This window comes from Cloeon dipterum, chromosome 1 (genome assembly GCF_949628265.1).
Source record: "Cloeon dipterum chromosome 1, ieCloDipt1.1, whole genome shotgun sequence".
NCBI classification, from domain to species: domain Eukaryota; kingdom Metazoa; phylum Arthropoda; class Insecta; order Ephemeroptera; family Baetidae; genus Cloeon; species Cloeon dipterum.
In genome coordinates, this window is record NC_088786.1 from 27,553,432 (window position 1) to 27,577,200 (window position 23,769).

At 39.0% G+C, this 23,769-nt stretch overlaps 5 protein-coding genes and 1 non-coding gene across 6 annotated transcripts; 4 read left to right on the top strand and 2 right to left on the bottom strand.

Annotated features, from left to right (window-relative positions):
* Window positions 1-1,656: 1,656 nt before the first annotated feature.
* On the top strand, window positions 1,657-5,519 carry LOC135947678 (histidine-rich glycoprotein-like). The gene is made up of 4 exons (XM_065496571.1): window positions 1,657-1,708; window positions 3,693-4,013; window positions 4,133-4,269; window positions 5,187-5,519. Exons 1-4 carry the CDS (start codon window positions 1,682-1,684, stop codon window positions 5,350-5,352), a joined length of 651 nt encoding a protein of 216 aa, XP_065352643.1. The 5' UTR covers window positions 1,657-1,681; the 3' UTR covers window positions 5,353-5,519.
* Window positions 4,973-5,046, top strand: TRNAT-AGU (transfer RNA threonine (anticodon AGU)). Its single transcript has one exon. It is a non-coding gene; the product is annotated as a tRNA-Thr (tRNA).
* Window positions 5,520-6,327: 808 nt separating the features above from the next.
* Window positions 6,328-7,678, top strand: Chmp1 (charged multivesicular body protein 1). The gene is made up of 4 exons (XM_065497746.1): window positions 6,328-6,486; window positions 6,712-6,956; window positions 7,058-7,278; window positions 7,339-7,678. Exons 1-4 carry the CDS (start codon window positions 6,465-6,467, stop codon window positions 7,454-7,456), a joined length of 606 nt encoding a protein of 201 aa, XP_065353818.1. The 5' UTR covers window positions 6,328-6,464; the 3' UTR covers window positions 7,457-7,678.
* A 322-nt stretch (window positions 7,679-8,000) lies between these two features.
* On the bottom strand, window positions 8,001-12,636 carry lds (lodestar). Its single transcript, XM_065490739.1, has 14 exons — window positions 12,426-12,636; window positions 11,529-12,208; window positions 11,244-11,475; window positions 11,001-11,189; window positions 10,843-10,947; window positions 10,330-10,471; window positions 10,172-10,271; window positions 9,807-10,013; window positions 9,540-9,748; window positions 9,045-9,264; window positions 8,721-8,894; window positions 8,465-8,671; window positions 8,250-8,407; window positions 8,001-8,194 (listed from the first exon to the last, which is right to left on the bottom strand). The coding sequence occupies exons 2-14, from the start codon at window positions 12,201-12,203 to the stop codon at window positions 8,053-8,055; spliced, it is 2,760 nt and encodes a 919-aa protein (XP_065346811.1). The 5' UTR covers window positions 12,204-12,208; window positions 12,426-12,636; the 3' UTR covers window positions 8,001-8,052.
* A 241-nt stretch (window positions 12,637-12,877) lies between these two features.
* On the top strand, window positions 12,878-14,429 carry ix (intersex). The gene is made up of 5 exons (XM_065490750.1): window positions 12,878-12,981; window positions 13,392-13,636; window positions 13,834-13,895; window positions 13,959-14,043; window positions 14,099-14,429. Exons 2-5 carry the CDS (start codon window positions 13,424-13,426, stop codon window positions 14,315-14,317), a joined length of 579 nt encoding a protein of 192 aa, XP_065346822.1. The 5' UTR covers window positions 12,878-12,981; window positions 13,392-13,423; the 3' UTR covers window positions 14,318-14,429.
* On the bottom strand, window positions 14,413-23,362 carry LOC135944064 (microtubule-associated proteins 1A/1B light chain 3A-like). Its single transcript, XM_065490762.1, has 5 exons — window positions 23,291-23,362; window positions 22,702-23,021; window positions 15,793-15,848; window positions 15,630-15,736; window positions 14,413-15,567 (listed from the first exon to the last, which is right to left on the bottom strand). The coding sequence occupies exons 2-5, from the start codon at window positions 22,841-22,843 to the stop codon at window positions 15,408-15,410; spliced, it is 465 nt and encodes a 154-aa protein (XP_065346834.1). The 5' UTR covers window positions 22,844-23,021; window positions 23,291-23,362; the 3' UTR covers window positions 14,413-15,407.
* Between the last annotated feature and the right edge of the window lie 407 nt (window positions 23,363-23,769).

Consider the following 23,769-nt stretch of genomic DNA (forward strand, 5'->3'; position numbering starts at 1 on the left):
TGGTGTCACTTCCGGATATGCAAGAAATTTGTCACTTTAAATTATATCAGCAATGGCATACGACCTCCGCAAAAAGAGCACCAAACGCAAAAAAATCAGAGCGGTGAAAGCTAAATCGTAATTACGCTTTGAATATTATTAACGCGACCGATGAAAATCGATCGGTTTTGTGCCGATGCAAAATAGAGTAGACGCGGACACATTTGAATTGTGATTGGGCGCTCGGGTATGACATTTTATCACTTCTGGCTGCAATAGCTGGCAGTGCAAAAAGCACTGAATCAAGTAGCCGAGTCGGTCAATACACAGTCCGACGCCTGCTTTTTAATGCTTAATTAGAAACATATACAAGACGCACTCATTAGTTATGCCAATAAAAAGGACCGTCTTGCTCGGCTACACCTCGCCGCGTCGGGTGTTACGGAAATAATCGGCACATTGCGTCCCACATTCAGGACAGCGACTTTAATTATTTTTTTGCTCTCGGTGCAGCTTTGAGAAAAACATAATATGCAATAAAGTTCTCTTCTTAGAAAAGTTGAAATTTTTAAATTAAGTTCTCGAAGGAAAAGGTTTTGCGGAAAAGTGCGGAGAGCAAAAAGTTGATTTTACACGCCTGCTGCACGGAGTCAAAAGTCACTCACGTAAAAAAGCACTAGGAACTAGAAGAGCGATACAACTAAATCTATAAGAGAAACATCCACGTCAGAGCAGCGTGGAACAAAAAAGAATTAATTTCGCACGGTTTGTTCAGAGCCATTAACTTCGTGATATTCAAGTTAACTATTGTTTACTCGCAGTTTTTGTTGTTGTTGCACTTTACAGGTATTGTTCGCCGAAATGAAAAATGTTTTAGTGCAAGTGAATTTCCGCAAAGTGAACGAATTGCAACATGTTAAAGTCCTGTTGGCACTCGAAACTGTTTATTGATAAAGATAAATGTTCCGAAATTCAGCGAGCTTCAAAATTGGACATGGAGATGAGGCAGAGTTTCTAGAGCGAAACCTTATGCAAACAACTCAAGTGACAGTGAACTTCAATCGCCAATTGTTAGTTCATCGCCAAAGAAGAGCAGTGGATCCCTTTGTTGTTCTGAAGAAATCATTCAAGTGTCTATTACAACAACCTGTGATCAGGACAGAGCAAAACAATTACACGCTTGATGCTACAGCTCTACTTTTGATCCGCAGATCTTGTCTTCATCGTGCGGAGAGCCGAGAAATCACGGTTCCGGAAATTTTAGTCGAAGGAAATGTGCTGAATTATCCAAAAGCTGAAATAATCACGGCATTGCCAGTAAAATTTAAAGTTACCGTAGAACCGCAATACAAAATAATTTAATGATTTCTCATCACAACAAGCTATCTCTGATCGTTAGTGTTTGTTAACTTTCTACTCCATTTTTGTTTTTTAATTATTTTGAATGGACGATGGCTTCCTTTCGTCAACAATTTCCGCCAAAAAGAACAAAGGGATATCAAATAGACATTTCCGAACACATGCATTTTTAGCAAAAGACGCATAGAGGCCTGGTGCGCGGGTGCGGGCGGGTGCATAAGTCGTCTTTGCACTTTCTCTGGGAGCCGGGGACGGAATGGTGCAGCGCAGCGCACACCTATATAATTCACTTGGCCGCTATCAGACCGATCAGTTTCAGTGTGTCAGTGATTCTGTGGACACCATGAAAGGCTCCTTGGTCAGCAAAGTTGTAAGTCAAAATTTCTTTATAATGTTTAATCAAATGCTAGCATAAAGATAATTTTATGCTATGATTTATTTGTATGGTTCAATTTGTTTAGTTTTAAATTTTACTTTCGGCCAGGCTACATATAGCTTTAAAATTTTATAATTTATTGTGTTAATATAATCTTAGTGATATTAGGATATATTTTGGCTGGTTTCATATCATTAAATAATCCATTTAAGAATTGCATCAACTTGTCCTATACACCAGCTTCCATTTCATCAGGAAAATATAAACCATATTTATAACTAGATTAAAATAGTTTAAAATTAAAATAAAATGACATCGCCAGCAATTTCATTCAATCCAACTTTTCATATTAAAAGCAAAATGTGTCACACGAATTTAAAATAAAATGAAAACATAAAAGTAACATAACATACTTATTCATTAATAATAATATGGTCGTGGCTAAAAGTTAACATAATCGAAGAGAAAAATTATCTTAAACGTTCTCCCACTGATCAGAGGGTAAATCAAATCAAATATTTAACTTTTATATAAACTTTTTGATGATAATAAATAATCATTAATTATTAAATATATGTCTAGATTAATTTTTAGGGTCAATCTACTTTACAAACAATTTGTCAACAAGACAAAATTATTAATTTATATTGCGGTTTGGATTGGAATGAGAATTATATTTTTCTTCGTATGCGCAATTGCATCGCGATCAATCACAGCGAAACTCACGCGCCTATCCCTCTCTTAATTTCACGACCGCAGCGACCAGGATAAGAAAATCTTGGAAATCAAGAGCGATTGACGTATCTTACTTTTTCGTTGTTCATTTGCCGCATCCAGAGCAAATCGCCAAGATTTACTTTTTGCTAGCGTGACGACTGCATTTCACAGCTGCACTCTCTCGTTCTTTGTCTTCGAGCTTGGAGCCGCTCGCGAGTTAATCTGTGCGAACCGATGGTTTTGCGGCCAAATTTTCAGCACGCGTGAAACCTCAAAGCATCCGCCAGTAAATATTGGAAAATGTTGTGTGTTTAACATTGATTTTTCTTCTTGAAATAGGAACTGTTTTCTCCAATAGCTGCCTAATTCACCGTAAAAAACGCGGAATTCACTTTCAAGCTGCAGTGACGCGCCAGTTGACGCACTTTTTTCACGTTATGCAAAAAGGGAAAAAGGGCTTTTACTCGTCACAAAAGTGTAGGAAATGATCCATTGATTTATATAAGTTACAATGGTTGATTAACCTTTGTAAATAGATCAACGCGTGACGAAAGAAACTAACTTACGTGCACATATGTGCATGTACTTTAGTGAAGATAAGCTATTAAAATAGACAAAAAGAGCAATATCAAGACTTGGAGGAAAGCATAATTTTAAAAGAATCAACCTTTAATTAAATAGAGGGGAATAATTATGAATATTTGAAGTTATGATTACAAAAACTACTCAAAAAGCGTACACAAAAGCAAAATATAAATGTAGGATGATTTGATAGTTAATTTGCTGAGGTTTTGCAAAACGAAAACGTGCAACAATCACGACTTTCGCTCTCTGCATTACAATTTTTTGGAGGATATACCGAGCGAGTAAAGTCTTGCAGGTCTGACAATGAGTCCATAAATAGCAATGCAGAAGGCACTGCTCTATTTTTATCAAATTGCGGTAATAAACTTCATTAGACAGACAGGTTTTGAATATTCATGAGAAAAAGGTAATTGGTCTCTTTTAAATATTAAAATAAGATTCTCCATTAAATTTTTGAAATTATATTTCAATTTATTGGCCGTGTATAAAAATATATTCTTGCAAAAATATATAATTCAATCTTGAGATTTTATTTCCCTTTTTAATACCTTAAAATAATAACACCGGCTTGCTAGGCTTATATATTCTATGAATTCCCAGGAAGGTAAAATTTGAATTTTAACACCGCATTTATCATTAAAATATCTACATTTTTTACAAAAGGTTTTTTTTTCAGATATTTTCGCTCAGCACCTTCATGGTAGCTCTACCCTTCAGTGCTCTGAGTTACCAGCTAAAAAATGGAAAAAATGTGCACAAGGGCTACTACGACTCAACGGCTCAATTCGTGCCCTCTGCTGCGCACCAAAGCTATCAGCAAAGCCAAAACCACCCCCATCGCCACGGGAGCAGAGCCGTGGCGGCCAACAACTGGGTTCCACGAGCTGCCCCTTACTATCAGCCCCAAAGCAACCAACACTTCTCAAACCATGAAGACACGCAAGCCACCTACGATGAGCCCCAAGAGCACGCACCCCAACCCTCCCGTCACGAGCAAGTGAGTTCCCATTTCAAGTTCATTCAATCATTCACATATTAATTTTGCTTATTTTTCATTTCAAAATATAATATTGATGGAATTTGGAATTTGCAATGAGATTTTGATTTTAATTTCAGATCTCTGCAGACACGCATAGCTCACCTTCTTGGGGAGGAGCTGACGAGTCTTCTCACGGCGGATCGAGGGTGCATTTCCACGTAAATGGCCACAAGGGACCCAAGTCATACAGATTTGGCTATGACACAGGAAAAGGGTAATTTTAATTTTGTGGCCTAGGAGAGATGCAAATCTTTGAAAAATATTTTAACATGAGAAAGATCGAAATATGAAAGAATTACTCACGTATGAAGTATGAAATTTAATGAAAATAATTCATAATAAAATATGACTCTTATTCTTATTCTCTGCGCTGAACGAAGGGTATAGGCGGCTGTTATCGTGAAATTTTGAGATATACGAGTCCTGCTGATGAGGCATGCGATGCCAAATAGAGCCGCTGCACACGATGGGAACATGAAATTAGATTTTTAAATAATAGCCATTATATTTCATTAGAATTTAATTTTCATGATATGATAAAAAAATGTCATTCACATTTCTAGTTATAAATTAATCCGTTAATTTGGTTTTTCAGCGATTGAGCAATTTTTTTTATTTTGTTACAGTAAACTTTGTGTCTTGTATCAGGTAATTTATAAATTTTGAATTTAATTTTATGTCTATAACCTATGAAATTTTGAATTATTGGAGCTAGTCATGATATAGCTATGCCTTTTGTACAATATAATATATATGGACACTCCATTTCTGCACAGTTTAAATCCTGGAGATTAAGCAATCAAATGGGTCTCGTGTTAATTTAAAATCGTATAACATGCAAACGTGTTTTTAATGCACTATGCAACACGAGGTCAGGTGCAAAATTTAGTTTTACATTCGGCCCCACTATTCGCAGCGGCGCCGTGGCTTAGTTGGTTAAAGCGCCTGTCTAGTAAACAGGAGATCGTGAGTTCGAATCTCGCCGGTGCCTGTCCATCGCGACTTTTTGAATTTCGTTTTTACAAAAATTATTAGTCTACCTTTCCGATGTAATAATTAGTAAGAACGGTAAAAACCGTAAAAACATCATGGTGTTGTTTGAAATATTCGAAATATTTTAAATGTTTACAGGAAGGCGCGTCAATTCCGCTATGAGGAACGCGATAATCATGGTGTAGTGCATGGCCGCTATGGATACCATGACAAGCATGGAAAAATGCACGTTTTCCATTACTCAGCTCATCCCCATCATGGATATCAGGCTAAGGAAGTTGACCCTCACAAGTATGGAAGATAGAAAACTAGCATTTCTTGCAGTGAAAAGTGTCACGAATTTAACTATTTTTATTGATCAAAATATGTGCTGTAACATCATCACACTTCATCACACACCACGCAGCTTTCATAAGATTTTTATTTTGCGTAATTTCAGGTTTTTGAATAAATAACATATAATAACGAAAACGTTACTTATCGTTTCATTATTTATTACAAATATTTTAAAAGCCAAAAAGAAAAGAGTCGTCACCAATAAATTTCCTCAATTTCTCCATGGCAGAGGGTTGACACAAAAGTCACGTGTTTGCTGTGCTCTCAGCAAAGCATTTTAAGTTGTATTTCTGCTTCTGTAACATTCAACGTAAGTACAGCAATGAACTTCGAATTAAAAGACGTTCTTGATGCTGGGACAGACAAATCTTCATTAAAATAATATTAATTTACAAAAAGATAAAAAATGATTAAATATTTGGAATTTTAGCTATTAGAAGGGAAAAAACGAAGATCTTAAATAAATAATAATGAAACGCTAAAGCGTAAAATGTATTTTTTGTGAAACTCAATTTAATTTATAATGAACTGGCTCAGTTTGTTAATTTTAAGGTACACGCTACGTTAAATAATATTAAAATTATTACATAGCGCTCTATTGTTTGGATAGTATAGTTTCATGATTGGTTACATCGCGAAATTTCATGACCAATCGAAGGGAAAGAGTGACGTCAAATTAATAGCTGTCAAAGCAAATAGCCGAGTCCAGTAGAGTTTGGAGTTAGAGCTTGAGTAGTTTTTAAATAAATTTTATTTAAAGAATAGTTTTTAACCTCAATAATTTATTTCAATTAATTTGAGACTGCAACGAGTAATTTTGTAATATTTTTAATAGAGTAAGGTTTAAACTAGGTTTAAGCTGAAGTTCCTCGCAATTAGATGCATTTCCTTACTAAACACTCCATTCTCCCACTCGCACGACAGCTGGCTGAAAACAATATTATTTGTAATCTGTCTCTGAACGTCTGAAGTGAGTAATTCGATTATTTTTGCGTCATCGCTTGGATATTCGACAATTTCACGTTCACCAGCTCGCGAAATTCGAAACAAGTCTAGGGCAGCAACACATAAGAGGTCATCATGTCGTCGTCTGCAATGGAGAGTATCCTTTTCTCGATACCGTGATCATATCATTATACAAAATATTCCACATAACAAATCTCCCTGTTTTTACTGCTCAAGGCAAAGCAATAGAATTCTCTTTATCGTTCTGGTTTTGGATTTGGTAACATGTGATTCATTTAGTGTGAATCTAATGCAGATCATTTTAATTTCTCATCATCTGTGAACAAAGTGGTATATGACATTTCCTTAAGAAATCTTGCAGAGAACCTTTTCAACCTGAAGTTTGCCGTCAAGGAGTTGGAGAGGAATTCCAAGAAATGTGAAAAGGAGGAGAAAGCTGAAAAACTGAAATGCAAGAAGGCTATCCAGAAGGGCAATCTTGAAGGTGCCCGAATCCACGCTGAAAATGCGATCAGGCAAAAGAACCAGGCACTGAACTATCTCAGGATGAGTGCTCGAGTTGATGCCGTGGCAAGCAGAGTACAAACAGCCTTGACAACAAGAAAAGTGCGTTGTTGTTTGTTAAATACTTTCTGAAGAACTCACTCTAAAAATAAATATAATCCAGTTGTTCATATATAAATGTAATAATAATTTTATTTTTCAAGGTCACTCAATCAATGGCTGGAGTTGTAAAAGCGATGGACTCTGCAATGAAGTCGATGAATCTTGAAAAGATCTCCACTCTGATGGACAAGTTTGAGCACCAGTTCGAAGATTTGGACGTCCAGAGCTCGTACATGGAGAACGCTATGTCCCAAACAACCACCACCACCGTTCCCCAGAATGACGTTGAGAGTTTGATGATGCAGGTTGCAGATGAAGCTGGGTAAATATTTTTGACCATTGTGTTAAATGGCAATTCTCATTTCCCATCCAAATTTTTCAGACTGGAGCTTAAAATGGAATTGCCCCAAGAACAAGTCGGCACCATTGGAGCCTCTACTCAGGTGTCCCAGGAGCAAGATGAACTTACACAGAGGTTGGCTCGTCTCCGACAAGTGTGATTCATGAATTTTGGCTTCATTCACAAAGATAATCCACAAAGGGAACTTGCCTTTTCTCGTTAACATGCTTGTAAATAGGATTTAAGTTCCATTATAATATATTACGCATAATTCTTAATTCTTAAGGTGATTTGCGCTAAAGAGCAGAAGTTATTATCTAGCATTCTTATTTCTTAACTTTGTGCATTAAATAAAGTCATGCGAGTATCAATACCTAAACGATTTGCAGTGAATTATTTTTTAAAGCAGCCGTTCCTATTTTTTGAGTCCTTGGGTGTAGATCTGTACGCACTAAAACCATTAATGTTCCCAGTTCAGAAGAAAAGAATTGCTTTGACAATTAGAGACTATCAATGTCGCGCCTCAAAGTTCCACCAATAGAGCTTAGCCCAGCAGAGCTGGTTCAGCCAGCTACCACCTAAATTAGCTGTTTCCTATCTCTCGAAAAGTTTAATATCAGTTAAACCTCCAACTTCGTAATAAATTCTGCACCTATTTGTAAGACCTCTAATCATGTGACTCAATATTAGAACGTCAAACATCGTCATTTGAACATGCAGTTATATTTATTTTGAGTAGTTTGTATAGTACATATTTTAAGCATTCTTGAACAAATCTCGAAGGTCTTCAATGTCAAGCTTCACGCTCTTCTTCTTGTTCAAGACACCCTCAGAGAGTTCCAATTTTTTCTCCTGCATTATCTCAATTGATGATTCAATGGAATGTTGGCAGATGAGCCTAATGAAAAATGGAATATTAGAGTCAAACCAATACAAATTTAAGATTATCGTACTTATAAATGTTCACATCTTTCTTCTGGCCAACTCTGTAGATTCTGTCCATAGCTTGGGCCTCCAGTTGAGGGTTCCAATGGATGTCCATGAGGATCAAGTTGTTCCCTCCGATCAAATTGACTCCAGTACCCCCAGCAGTCAAAGACAACAGCAGCACCTGTTAAGTGACATCATTGTTTAAGTTAATGAACACTAAAAAATTACTAACATTTACCTTGATCCTTCCCTGCTTATCATTAAAGTCGGAGATGATTTCTTGTCTCTTCGCCATGGTTAAGTCTCCAGAGAACAGTGTTGAACGGAATCCAGCAGCACGCAAGTGATACTTCACAATAGTCAAAAAGCTCTTCCACTGAGACACAATAACAACCTTCTCTTCCCTCTCTCTGATTTCTTCCACGAGTTTCAAAGTGGCTTTGATCTAAGTCCAAACTAAATACACTGTTGCAAATAACTTAACATAACTGTACCTTTGTGCTTTCGAAGTCTTCCTCATAAATAGGGTCATCAGAGTCAAGTAAACCTTTCTCCTCTGGTTCATCTCGCCCAGCAATGGAGAGGTTGTTGATGTCATTTACCAAATCATCAAAGCTGTTTTCCTTGACATCGATATTCTCTGCCTCCATTACGTCATCGTCTAATTTCTAGAAATATCACAAACAATGTATTTCAAAATGATACAGATATGAATAATACATACATCAACACTAAACAATGCAATAATTAAATAATAATAGTGAAAGGGATCAGTTGATCTGTAAAGAGATTTTGTCCTCTCTAATGCAAGTACTTACATCCTTGACAAGAGACATGTGGCAGCAAATCTGGCGAAGCCTCAAAAGGAGGACAAGGATGTGAGAGGACTTTACATTTTGCCCATCCATGAACATGCCTTTCTTCACATCAAAGCCGTCCTTTTCCAGCTGCTCCATAGCTTTTCTAACTGCATACACATCTTCACCACTATCAACCATTCGCTCAGCTCGTTGTAAAATAAACTTGGCCATCAGTGTTCTGAAATTCAATATTAAACAGAGAGATCATTATTACCTTTCCATAAAATAAATCATTGGGATTTCAAATTTATTTTGATCACACAACAAGGAGCAACATCTTAACTGATGGCTACTCTTTGAATTTTTTTTAAATGAAATTTATAGTTGCATTTCTTTTTAATTATTGTCATAGTCAATTGATTGAATTAAGCATCAAGCTGTGGAGTAACCTCTAGCATGAATTTGTCTAGTGCCGTTAAATTTATTCTGGAGAAATGGACCACAGAAACATACTTAGATTTCTTGAGCATGTGCTGATAGATCTTGTTTTCCTCCTCACTCAGAACCAACTCAACTTGTTGCACACCCTTGCTAGGCAGACAATCAAGCTGGCCCATTTCATGAAGCTCGGCCTTTGTTCTTCGCAGCATGATTGTCTTCATCAATGTGTTCAGTCTTTCCAATCCTGCAGAGCTCTTGTTCTCTGCTACTCTCCGCCACACCTGTCAAAGAAAATGGACTATATGTAAGAATTACAATTTTTACTCATTCCATCCCAACCATCTCGTTAGTAAACGGAGTAAACTTGAGGAAGTACAGCAAACTGTAGATGTCCTTCAGTTTGTTGTGGAGTGGAGTCCCGGTCAAGCACCAACGGTACTTGCCTTCCAATTGATAGGCACCCTGTGCGATCTGAGTTTTAGGGTTGCGGATGGTGTGCGCCTCATCGAGGATGATTCTTTCCCATCGGACTTGGAAAAGTGTGCCCTAAAATACAAGATGAAGCATTAGATTGAAAGCTTCAGAATGACTTGAAAATGCTTGACAAAAAATCTTCTCGAGTAGTTGTAAAAATTAAGCAGCAGATATATGATTAAATTCATTAAATTAAATGATTAAGAGAAAATTTGATGTAATTTGCTTACTGAAGGCTTGGTCTCATCGCCAGGAATGAAGTCTGTGGTAATTTTTCCTTCTCGGCCCACAATGGCAAAAGAAGTGATCACTACATCAGCTCGGCAGAGCCTAAAAATCAATCATTACTTAAATTTATCTAAATATTATGAATGACAAAATCAACTACCTGTTAAGAGAAATTCCTCTTGAATTTCCGTGGTAAACATAAGGTACAAGAGCTCGGGGCTTGCAACGCTGAACAATTTCTGCCTCCCACTGCTTCAGGACACTAGCAGGGCAGACCACCAGAGTCTTCGCTTTCTTCAGGCCTGATAAATTATTTGTTTTGTTAACTGGAAAGGTTCTGCTTAAAAAGGCAGTGATCGAAAAATGCTGGATTTTTTAATATAATTTCAACCCAGCCGGTTTTCACCAGCTAAATTTAGGGAATTAATAAAATAATTCAAGTATAAAACACAATTACCACCTTGTATTTTAAAATTTTAAGACTGCAATTTTGATAATGATTTAATTTAAAAACCAAAATAAAATCTTAACAGTGTTTCAGTAGTAAACAACCTATTTTAGCCATATTATATTTGAACCGTAAAAAGACAATTTATGTCAAAAAAATTTCCTGGTTTTAACCACCCTGGCTAAAACCAGCTGATCAAAGTCGCGAACATTGTAATTAGGTTACCTCCAGGACTTGCAGTGATATTTTCCTCATTGTCCTTGATCAGCTCCCTGCTTCGCAAAATTAAGGCAATCATGGTAAGAGTTTTTCCAAGACCCATGTCATCCGCTGTTAATTGTAAATAGTTAAGACTAACAATTAGGCGAGATTACACTCAGTACCTAAAATTCCGCCTTTAGGGTGCTTGCACTCCCTCCAAAGGGCCCAAGCCAGAGCTCTTTTCTGGTGAGGGAGCAGCTCTACCTCCAATCCATGAGGTCCGTCGTCAGAAGCATCCTCTGGCATCTCTCGCAAAGTAGAATGCAACTGGATCAAAGCATCACCTGTCAACGCCTCAGCAATAGTATAGTCTAGGATAGAATGTGCTTTAATGAATCACGCTTTGCCTTAAAATAAAAGCATACCTTCAGGTCTATGGTAGGCCTTCTTCACAGGAAGATTTTCAAAAGGCACAATGTTGGACGCGGCTGCGATTGGTGGCTCCACTTTTTTCTCTTGAAGAGGAGAAATTTCACCCATCTCTTTCAACGATTTGTAGAGTTTTCTCAGTTCCAGCCTCAGGGAGGTGATTTGGGAGTTAACTTTTGCTCCCTTGTCAGGAAGAAGAGACAGGTATCCCTCGTTGTTGCCGAATTTCTGAAAAATACAATTTTGAATGTGCTGAATAAATTTTGAGTCTAAAAACGTACCTCAAGCCTTTTCAATTGATCCTTCTTTGTTAAAATAGTTTGGGTCAATGTAGCCCTTTTCTCAGCATCATTTTCTTCCTTCTTGGTGTAGGTTGGAGGGCTCTGTTGCTTGGTTGGAATGACAGGAACATTGAATTGAGGGCTGAACCGTTCTTTCTTGATGGCCCCTGCGTAACTTCCAACTTGATTCACGCTGCTGGAGGTTTTGAGAGAAGATGCTTGAGTTGGTGGCGTCATAAACTTAACATCTTGTTGCGGTGCACTGGGAGACCTCGAAGAGTTCAAATAGTTGGAATGTTGAGAGTCTTGGCTGATTTGAAGATCATCATTTGATGATTCGGAGTCCTGGCTTATCTGTGGGTTGTCATTTGATGCTTCTTCAATTTCAGGAATCAGGCTATCATCTCCATCGTCATTAGTCGAGTCATCAGTGTCTGCATTTGGTGTATCCTCTTGTTCCTCGACTGCGGATTCATCAGAGTCAGGAATGGCCATCACCTTGCCACGTCTGTGTGTCTTTTCGATGCTGTCGTTCAGATCACTGGCTGATTCATCAGTGTCTAGCACATAGGCTCTCCCCTCCTCACCGTCAGAATCTTCGGTCAAATCCACCACAGCTGAAGGCTCACGCCAACTAGTGCTGTCTTTTCTTTTAACAGTGTTAAATATGTTCATCTTGTCTGAAATACATAGTTGCATAGTACAGTCATAATATCATACAATACATAAATATTCGGCCGATAAGAGTTTGAGTGTGAAATTGAAAGAAAGTTGTGATTTTTCCATACCTTATAGATATGTGAAATTATATATGATAACCATGATAACGCAAAAGTTAATTGGAAGGTTGAGATCAATGGTAACATACAGAAAAACGTAGATGATATGATACATTACCTGTTTTTCCTCTAGTCAAATAGTATTATGTATATGTAGATAGTGCTTGTAGAAAACTTGACTCTCTCTCTGTTTTCGAAACCCTCATGTGAAACCACTAGCAAGTTTCTCAAACTAAACAATGAGGTCAACCGTTCTCAATTTTGAATTTTCAAGTTGAAATTTCAAGAATGACAAGATTGCTCATGCAGAGGCAAGACGAGTGAAACACCGGCAGTCCGGCACCGGCCACACCGTTTTATTTTACATTTTTCCCTCCCAACAATCCCAACTTTGCATTGGCCAATCCATGAAAGTAGAATCAAATGTCACGGTAAGTGTGAAGAAGGGAAGCGGATTTCATTGGATCTCAGGAAAGCATTAATGCTGTGCTCAAAATCTGAGAGGGCAGAAACCTAACCAATCAAGAGGAAGAATTTAGTGGGCGTAACCACACCAAAGACGTCTGGTATCTACTATCTAGTTTTGTTTGTTTACATCCTTGGCTTACTCTGACGGTCTGACCCGCTCTGACCCTTGTAAGTCGTAGGCAGTCGTAGGTCGTAGGTTGAATCAGGTACATACATACCCTGGCAGGATGATTCAATTTTTTCTGCAATGCTTTAATTGTATTCCTAATCACATTGAAAACCCACTATAAATATTTATTATGATATGTATAGGTATATGTATCTATGTAATATTATGGAGAGTTTGTAAATAAAAACTGTATCAATATGATGTATATTATGAAAAGTATAAAAATAAAAAGTTTATTGATTTTTTCCATAGTACGTTCTTTGGGACAAAATTGATCTCCCTGGGACTCTTAGATATTCCGAAAATTACATTTAACATAAATTCACTATCGGGGAGGGGGAGACATACATACCTTCCGTAAATTTTCATTTCTTTAACACATTTTACCCATTTTATGTGACAAATAATGATTATTATTAACGTATACTTTGTCTCATTTACATAAAGGTTCATCTCAGACTTCATTAAACACTAGTAAGATGCAGAATATGCCTATGGGTCCAATACCCATGAATCCCGGACTCCAACCTGGTGGTCTCCAGTCCCCAATGCAGCAGCCTCCAGCAAATTTACAGCAAGCACAATTGCAAGCTCAAATGCAGCAGCAGCAGCAACAGCAAGAAAAAATGGAGAATCCTTCAAACATTGCCAAAGTCAAGTCTCTTGTCGGGCCATTGAAGGAATCCCTTTTGGTAGGCATATCATTATTTCCGTGTTTTTTAAGAGAGGCACTGTTGATTAAATTATAGGTGTGAATATAGGGGTTACACGGTTCCATTCATACTATTTGCACCAAATGTAAATATTTTTATCCCGAACTGAACTTTATATATATGAAATACTAAAAAAACAGCTTGCCTCAATTCAATTATTTGCATTGATGTTTCAGAATACCCTAAAGACTGGAGCACAATCATTGCACCAAAACAGTATTGTTGATATGGGAACAATGTGAGCAAAAATAATAATACAATATTTTTTCAATACGCTAACAATTATTTGTTTCTTTTACAGAAAGGGCAATGAATCAGGATCTTTAAAGTTTGATAAAAACGTGGAAGAATTTTTCTCATACTGCGATCAAATAGAATTGAACTTGGTAAGTTTAAAATTTATCCAGCTGATTTCAAGTAATGTTGATGTTTGTTATTCAGAAAACTGCCATTGAGTGCGCCTCACAGGGTACTAGCAGTCACAAGTATCTTCCTCTTCAGGTTTCACTGTCAAGAACAGAGGCTGGAATGGTGACCCCACAGCAAGATTCTATCTCGTATTCTCAGTTCTTGAATACGGCAAAACTGCAAGTTGGGTATGCAAGAGAACTGCATGATGCATTTCAAGCTGCCATCCAAGCACTGAATTCAAGTGAATAACTTAAGCTCAAAGTAGATATTTTAATAAGAAAATTTTGATATTGATTATAGACCAACATTAAGTTCTGCATGTCAATATTGCTAAAATAAAATACTTGTGTTTGGCAAACAATGCTTCGATTTAATTCATGGCCATCCAAACAATTTTAAGTAATGAGAAGGTCACATTTCTTTAACTTCAGTCTTAGTAAATCCAACCCCCAAAATAGAACAGGTCGTTTTAGAAACACGAATTTTGTGTCTGCCTTAAAATCTCCACTTGGGTTCACAGAATCTCATCGCGAAAATTTGCAGAAACATCACCACTTGAAAACCTCATAAATGAAAATTGTAATGGTTGGAAATTTATGAATAAATCTGGATCATAAGGCTAAATTTGTAGCCTCAAGTGTGGATAAGTTATACTATAGGAAAGAATTATGATGCGCAGTATTTTCCTATATTATGAATTTGATTAAAGCTGTTGTTGTGGGCTGCGTGTGTGGACTGCGACTTGTGGGAATGGGACATCGGAAATGAGTAATCTGGGCTGCGTGGCTGAATGTGTGTGGAGTAGCAAGGCTCGGTGAATGGGACGGATTTAAGACTCAGGACGTGTCCGAGTGGGTTCGTCAGGGACTTCGGTGAAGCGTGGCGCAGCATCCAAAGTGTGGAACCGCTTAAGCCCAGGCGTGCGATCGACAACATCGGGGACGGAAGCTACATCGTCTCGCTGCGACGGCGATCTTACGTCTTACAGGGTCCTCGTCCAGTTTGTCCTCAGGGTTGATCCGGTCGTCTAGGCTGCTGCAGGAATTCTCTTCTTTTGAATTGGGTCGCGTCGGTTTATGCTCGTCAAACAATGTGGTTTGTCTGTTGTGTGAATTGTGTGTTGAAGAATGGTCATTGTTTGACGGAATGTAGGTACCCTACAATACAAATCTACAAGTAAACACCGTTCAATCAGTACATCAAGTCCTGGGGGCGATGTCAAGAGATCAACAGCAAAAAGAAATGACAACCACAGAGGCTTTTCAAAAGCCATTTCTCCTCCTGCACAGCAGAAATACAAGGAAGTCTTTGTCTCTTCAGTGCTGTGGCGATCCTTGCTCTAGCCGAATGTCTCTTGAGATGCGTAGGTGATGTGGAGGAAGCCATCCTCCGCCTTGAGTTCAATATAAACATCGATGAGAAGGCTTGAAAGGTTCACCATGCTCCGGTTGTTCACCATCAGGTAAAGCGACTCGTGTGGGTTGAGTTTCAACTTTTTCCTGTAAACAGTAATATTTTAAAAAGGGTTTAAACAAATTTTGTATTAAGAGTTTAATCTCACCTGATTATCATCATGAATTGGGAAACAGTCGATACATAAGGCACAGCATATCTTGCTTCCGCCAAGGACGTGAGTGACTTCTCTCTCTCGCTTTTTTTCAATAATATCTGCAGATGAGAAAATTTTCAGTGCAAAACGGCGAGAAAAGCATTTGGAAACTTACCGGAATTTTCGAGGGGTCCTTTGCCCTGATACCGGTGGCCACGTCTCGGCGCAAATCTGCAATCAAAACAATGCAATCAATCAGAGCGAGTTAGAAATATGATATGAAAATAATGTCTTGGCTAACCGCATGGCTAAAATGACCCCGAGTCCCCTACTACTATAAACATAACATTTTGCATTATTCCCATAATATGGTTTACCAAAACGCACGCTGCTTTGAGTCACATGTGATTTAATTGGCAGCGAGTTGCTGCACTTTAGTCAGCAGTAAAAGTGACGCAAAGCGAATGCATCTCGTGACTTGTGAATCTCCGCCAAGGCTGGCTGGCGCCACGTCTTCTTCAACTCCCCGTACATTGTTTTGCTTGCCGGACAGCAGCGTAATTACCCATATTTATTTATTATATCACGGCGACTCGGCTCTTTTTCATAATGTTTTATTGGCAGTGTGCACCAAGCAAGAGCCAAGGGCGAGAGACGGTCAAATGCACGGCAATCGTGGCGCCTCAAGCACCGAACCACCAATTTTAGCATTAACAATCAAACAACAAATATATATTATATCGTTGTTAAAATGTGATAAAAGCGCGCGCGAAAAGCGGCACGCTTACATTTCAAGTGAAGAGGAGAGAATTTGTGCGGCTGCATTTTTTGCACTGTGTCTCACAGCAAGGCCTCTGTTTTCTGACCGCGCGAAGCACAACGGGCATGCCATCCACCAGCGCATGAGTGCATATTATTCTATTGTGCTGTGCATGATTTATCATTTGTCATTTCTGAATCAACTTTTGAGATGTTGCATTAAAACTTCAGTTTGCAGCTGAAGGAACTATACAGCTCACAATCTATAAAAGCATAAATATTTTGACGATGATTATAACAGTGCGTCATTATCATTAGTCAATAAACATTAAAGATTTAACGAAAATAAAAATAATATAAACTAACGAGCTTGTTTGAGCAATTTTCGCAATTTTATAAACAGTGCTCACATTGCTTATAGTTATAATAATTATAGGGTGTTGTTGAAATTCCACATGGGATCAATAGTTTCAATAGCATAGTTACTAGTTAGAGATCAAATTAAAATTACTAGTCGCTTCATAACGTTTAATAATTAAATAGAAATTGGTTTGGCCTCACAAATAGAGTAGTTTTATTATTTTACCTAACAGGTTTCCACGGGGCAAATTACGTTGAAGCAAAATGCGAGTTTGTATTAACTTGATCTCATATCTGCATATCCCTTTACTGCAAGCACAAGAGATCGTCTTCGGCTCCTGTTTACAGTCAAGTCCATGTCAATCACAAGTCTTACTCAATCCCCGAGACCCAAGCACTGGTAGGCATTGGTGTACCGCTCGCAGACTATCCTGTCCGAAAATGGGATGAGCGCGAGAGCGCTCTCAGTCTGGCCGGTCTGGGATTTCGAAGTGTGCTGTTCAGCACGTAGGCCGGGGAGTAACGTTCAACAACGAAAGATGCAGCAGATGCAAAGGCTATGTAGTATGTACGCGATAAATTATGCGAAAGAGCAAATAACGCTCGCAGCATGAATGCAAACGTTATGATTTTTCACTATAATGGGTGGCTTAATACTCATGATCATACAAATGAGGCACCGCATAATGCAATGGGCGCGCTTCTGCGAATTAACTGCCGGCGAGGAAATGATTTTCTCTTTTTCCTTGAACAAAGGCCGCACAAAAATTAAGGCTGCGGGTGCTGCTGTGCACGCACTTGCACTACACTCATTGCAATATAAATTTTAGTTTCTTCTGCGAGAGCATAAAAACAGTGAGAAAACGGTAACGCAGCACAGCTGAAATTGGAAATTGTCGCGGCGAGCCGGTTTATTTACTGGCAGCATTGCCAGGCTGATTCAAGACGCACAAAAGCAACCACAATGAGCGTAAAAATCTCTGCCAAGGTCACGCGCACCGAGTTCTTCGAGTGCTCCGCCTCAAGGAGACACCCCCATAATTATTATCACGACGCTGTGTGCGAAAAAAAAGCAAAAATAGTGTCTCGCATTATATATTTAAATTCCTCAACGTGGAAGGACGCTTAAATGAAACTGCGTTTCATGCTGAATGATTTTATCTGTTGAAAGAGATAAGAAAAAAGCGAGAATAGCTTGAGAAGCGATTAGTTACGCAAGATTCTCGCCGGCGCCTGCGAGTAATAAGCCGGCTTTCCATTTTTACTGCGCCAATTAAGCGATACTGCTGATAATGTGTGTTTACAGTCTCGGTTCATGGTCGATTGACCCCGTTTGGGCCCACCAATTAATTGAATTGCAATAATGATTGACATTCGAATGAAAATTGAAAAGTCTGTGGTTTCTTGTCGCCTAGGTCGTCTGTATATCAAAGTCTCATGCGTGCACCAATAAGAAAATACACATTCTTGCGCTATTAGTATAAAAAGGTTTTGCACAACTAGCGGAATAACAAAAGTCATTTTATTTATCACTGCATAGGACGACGTCCTGTGAGTGAAGACGGAAGACGAATGACCTCCCCGCAATTCTGCGTTCCGTGCCGACTTTAGCTCAATCTGCTTGAACGCACATTTTGAAAGCGTCCAATCACCTTTCTAGGTGAAAGATTGGCTTGAAAAGTGCTCTATTTGCAGCAACGGAATTATCTCTGCCGCGGCCTGCGTTTCCTCCACGCCATTTTCGCCGGGCTCCAAGGTTCACTTGGTCGGAATTACGATATGACCTTTCGTGATTATCTTATTAGCGTGCATTTCGGCCCCTTTTGGGATGCCAGGCGACGCGATACGAGCGAAGTTTTTTCTTTTTTGTCCTGTGCGCCAGCTGTGCGACCTTGTTAGGACTTTAACTCTTGCAGTATGAGTCAGCTTAGTTAAATTAGAATACTCCTCCTCTTACGGCACAACATGCAAATGCGTTTGTTCTCTCTTTGGCGCCATGCATTCAGCCACAAACTGACACCTGGCTGATCAATAGGCATTTGCATACCCGCACACTGACTCATTTGCATTATTACAATTGCATTCAGCGGATCGCGTCGCACAAGACTCGACGTAGCACTGCTTGGCAATAATTCGATGTTTCTAAAAAAACAGGTGGATCGACCGCCGTTTTTCTACACGGCCGGTTTTTGAAACGAGATGCACGTCACCAGCAACGCGGGGAGACTGCACTCTATTGAGGACATTGCGTTTCAAACAGACTCACTCTCCGACTCAGCAAATATAATAAAGCTTTTCGTTTGAGAATCGCTATAAAAATTTGCCGTTTCATTAAAACGTTTTAATTTTTCTGCCGAGGTGAATGGCAATAAAGAGCCGTCTCTGCTGAGGTTTAATGTCATTCAATTTTAGGCAGCAAGCTGAGCAGCAAAAGTATTATCGTGTTCACGCTGCGGGTTGCTTTACAGCTTTGACAGCCACATGTTAAATGGCCAACAACATTTAAACAAACGAATTAAATATTAAATCATGCTTGTATTGAAAAGAAAAAATTCCACACCAAATTTGAAAGTGAGTCAGTTACGATGCGATTATTTCAAATTTAATTATATTTTCAATTTCAACATGAAAACAAAGAAACGTCATTGAGAAATAATCTATTTTGAAAGCACTGAAATATAAAGTGGTAGAGCAACATGTCCCACTTTTGATTTAGAGAGAAACAGCTGGGGTGCCCACCTGGAATACCATTCAAGTAGGGGTACCGTGCGAGCATAAAATCTTCAACAATAAGATTTTCTTCTTTATCTACGAGCTCGAGGGGAGGTGAAACGCAACAGAGCAGCGTGCATTTAGAAAATAATACCACTACTGTTTGAGGAGCTGTCTCATCGAAGTCTCATAAATAAGCACAAGATTGACAAAAGCCAACACAGCGGACAAATAAATCAACCGAAATAACAAGTTGTTTGCGCAGTCTGCCACCAGTGTATTCCCGCATGACAAATTGTCGCTATTCACACTACCTCCTGTAGGGTTGCTTTTCTCCCCCACATTCACCGAATTCCTGTGAACTAGACGCTGCGACAGGACAATTTGTCACTATTCTCACAATACCTTTCGGACTGCATCTCTCCTCCGCATTCATTTACTATGAAGTAAAATTTTGTTCATATTTCCACAGATTGCACATTATGCACCCTTAGTAATTTCGGTCTGGTAATGAGCCTTTTTGTCTAACAAATGAAAAAATCAACTAAATAAAAGAAGTGCAAATTCGAATCATTTGGATGACCGAGCAAAAACTGGACGCAACTGGGAAACTACTGTGTATGAAATTGGCAAAGTGTATTCCCGCAGGACAGTTTGTTGCTATTCACAATACCTCCTGTCTGGTTGCTTTTCTCCCCCACATTCACCGAATTCCTGTGAACTAGACGCTGCGACAGGACAATTGTCGCTATTCACAATACCTCCTGTAGGGTTGCTTTTTTCTCCCCCACATTCACCAAATTCCTGTGAACTAGACGCTGCGACAGGACAATTTGTCACTATTCTCACAAAACCTCCTTTAGGACTGCATCTCTCCTCCGCATCCATTTACTATGAAGTAAAATTTTGTTCTTATTTCCACAGATTGCACATTATGCACCCTTAGTAATTTCGGTCTGGTAATGAGCCTTTTTGTCTAACAAATGAAAATATCAACTAAATAAAAGAAGTGCAAATTCGAATCATTCGGATGACCGGACAAAAACTGGACGCAACTCGGAAACTACTGTGTATGAAATTGGCAAAGCCCAAGGTTTTTGATGCTGTTCATTAGAGCTAAATTACACTCACAGCAACACTCAAACTAAAGACACTTTCACTGCTGGCACAGATCCGCTCAGCGTGAGTCATCGAAGCCGCCCGAATCGGCTCATTTAAATTCCGGTGAAATTGATTCCTAAGTAGGGAGGCAGCTGCTTGCGATAAACACACGTTGCGTTGCATAGTTATAATTGAGATCGTTGCACATAGAATGCTTCACTCCACCTCACAGAGGAGACTAAATTTACATAATAATAATTATTGTCTGAATGGACAACAAACTGCCCATTCTATCTATCGGCACGCACTTAAAATTCTAGGTGGCAGATGGCCTTGAAGCAAAGACTGCCTAAAAAAACATTATCGCCTATCGAACAGGTCTTAGGACGTGCCAGCGTCTCCCACGTGGGCGCTTTTTTATTTTGGGCTCTCCAATCTGAAGCCTACAAATCGAGAAGTACTGTGTCCGCCGCGTCTAATCAAATTTGCAAATTTGGTTATACAGCCTGTCTTGCAGGATAGATTCGCTTTTTGCATGGCTTCTTATTCCACGATTATTCAACTACGCGTGCAAAATCTTTTACTTCTAAGGCGCTTTCTCGAAAATTGATTTTATGCATAGCTGGAAAGGTGTTGCGAAAGGAACGAACCAGATTTTCGCCCCTGGCCATGCGGGTAGTAATTATCACTATCGCACACAGGTTAATCACGTCCCGCACTCCTCGCTTTATATGAGCCGGCTTTTTGCAAAAGGCCGCTAACTAAGATTTATGCATCAGGAACCTGAGAACTTATTTGCATTTGTCGTCTCTTGTGCTGTTTACTGTTTATGAGAAACAACCAGTTTCTCACTCAGGCACTGAGTAAAAGCGAAATAATCATCACTGCATATCAGCCCAGTCCTGCATGCAAATCCACGTGATAGGTTGAATATTTTTCCCATCACTTCTTGTCTTGCTACACAGAGTCTCATTCTAGAGAAAACGAACTAACCCAGCTTTATATATATATTTCCACTCAAGTATTATTATGTATATCCAGCTGTGATCACTCTTTTTCCTTTGTGTACGGTTCGCTCGAAAAACTCACATCGGAAATGTTATTATTTATACGTTATTTACCAATGAGACTGCTTAACAATTTTCGTTTCTGAGGAAATGTTTCCAGACTCTTGAACATTGTGGGAAATTAAAAACTAAACCATCTATCAAACTGTTTTCAGCATTAACAATTTAGATTTCCAAGGCATTTTACTCGTAATAATTAAGTTCTGTGAAGTGGTGTGGCTGTAATCTGTAACCACGTGTCGGTATAAACTATCGCTCTTTCCAATATTTAATGCGCAAGCACATTAGAAGACAATATAAACAATCGGCATCCCATGAGAGATATTGATGTATGACTGAGTTAAGACTGGCAAAATTATTTGTTAAAACCCGCATGTGCAGATATTTTTAAGATACATAGGATACATAGAGCTGCCCTCCATGACGCTAAGAAAATGCCACCATTTTTGACATGGGTTTAGCCTCATTTTTCCAAACATTTTTTTCAGCCGGCACTGTCGATGTGTTAAAGATTGTAAAAAAAAACAATTAAAAATGTATATAACTCGGAACACTGAAATTTTCTGGCATTTTACTCGTAATAATTAAGTTCTATGAAGTGGTGTAGCTGTAATCTGTGACCTCGTGTCAGCATAAACTGTCGCTCTTTCCAATATTTAATGCGCAAGTATGTAAATAAGTAAAAAAATCGGCATTCCTTGAGAGATATTGATGTATGACTGAGTTAAGAGTATCAAAATTATTTGTTAGAGCCCGCATGTTTGTGCAGATATTTTTAAGATACATAGAGCTGCCCTTGATGACGCTAAGAAAATTGAGCCATTTTTGACACGTGTTCAGCCTCATTTTTCCAAACATTTTTTTAGCCGGCAGGGTGAAGTGTTAGATTGTAAAAAATAAACAGTAAAAATGTTTTCGAGCGTGTCAGAAAGCATGTCTTTACACGATAACCACCACTATTCACACCGCTTAGCGTCTACTAGGAGATCAAAACGCGCGCCAAACCAACCACGCCACGTTAGGTGATAGAAAATGAAAATGCCGTCGTATTTGAAAAAATTATCCGAATGAAAGTTAATACTTACAAAAGCTCTCCGAGTAGCCCGAGTATGAGCGAGGCAACTTCCTGCCGTTGATTGCCTGGTGGCAAGGCGAGGAGTCCTTGTCCTGATGAGTCTGCCCCGGCTGATCCACGCCTTCGTCCGCCCGCGTGTTCTGAGGTGACATTCTTTCAGCACCGGTTGGTGTCTTTTCAAAGGGGAAAAATCTGGAGAATGGTTCGCAAACAAGGTTTTTCCGCCCTTAGCCCAAAGACGACCAAGTCCCGAGTCCAGATAGGCAAAGTCACGTGCCGAATTCAGAAGAAATGCGTCACGAGCAATCGAGCACGTCTACATGCAGTCAGCTATGGACATGAAATGTGTTCATTCATACAACATAGCCACACACCACACCCTACCAGCGATGATAGCGCCGTTGCAAGATTGACGCTTAAGCATGGTATAACCAAGACTGGCGGACAGCGCCATTTTTACAAACGTGCGCAGACTGCGAGCGCCGCATAGCTGAGAGAGGAGAATATATAATACCCGTGTGAAAAATGGCGCTTACCACCAGTCCTCGTTACACATACCGTCACCACTGACGCTTAGGTCGCAAAGCTCTTACACTTACTATGCTCCACGGCGGCAAAGCACACAACACGAGCAGCGTTATGATTGGTCGAAGATGCCGGCTCCGGCAAACGCGCTGCACGCAGGTCTGGACGACTGGGAACCGGGAAAATTCAAAGATAAAAAATATTCGGTAGTTAAGTGGATTGTTTCCCCAATAAGTGGCAAAAATGATACACCGTCGAACAGATCTCGACGAGAGGAATCGGAATAATGCCAAGAAAATATGTTCAAGCACTGTAAATTTTGGAGAAAATTGGCAAAATTTGAATTTTTACTGTAGGAACGTCTTTTTTTATTATTGCAAATTGTTGAACAAATTGTTTATCGGTCAATTGTTTAAGGCATCCAACAATTTAAATCATTTTCAATTGTTGCCCAGTATCATTCCACTTTAAGTACATAATTATGATAAATATATATTATGAAGAAAGAAACCAAAAAGTGTTACATTGGATCATAAAATTGCGTAAAGCTGTA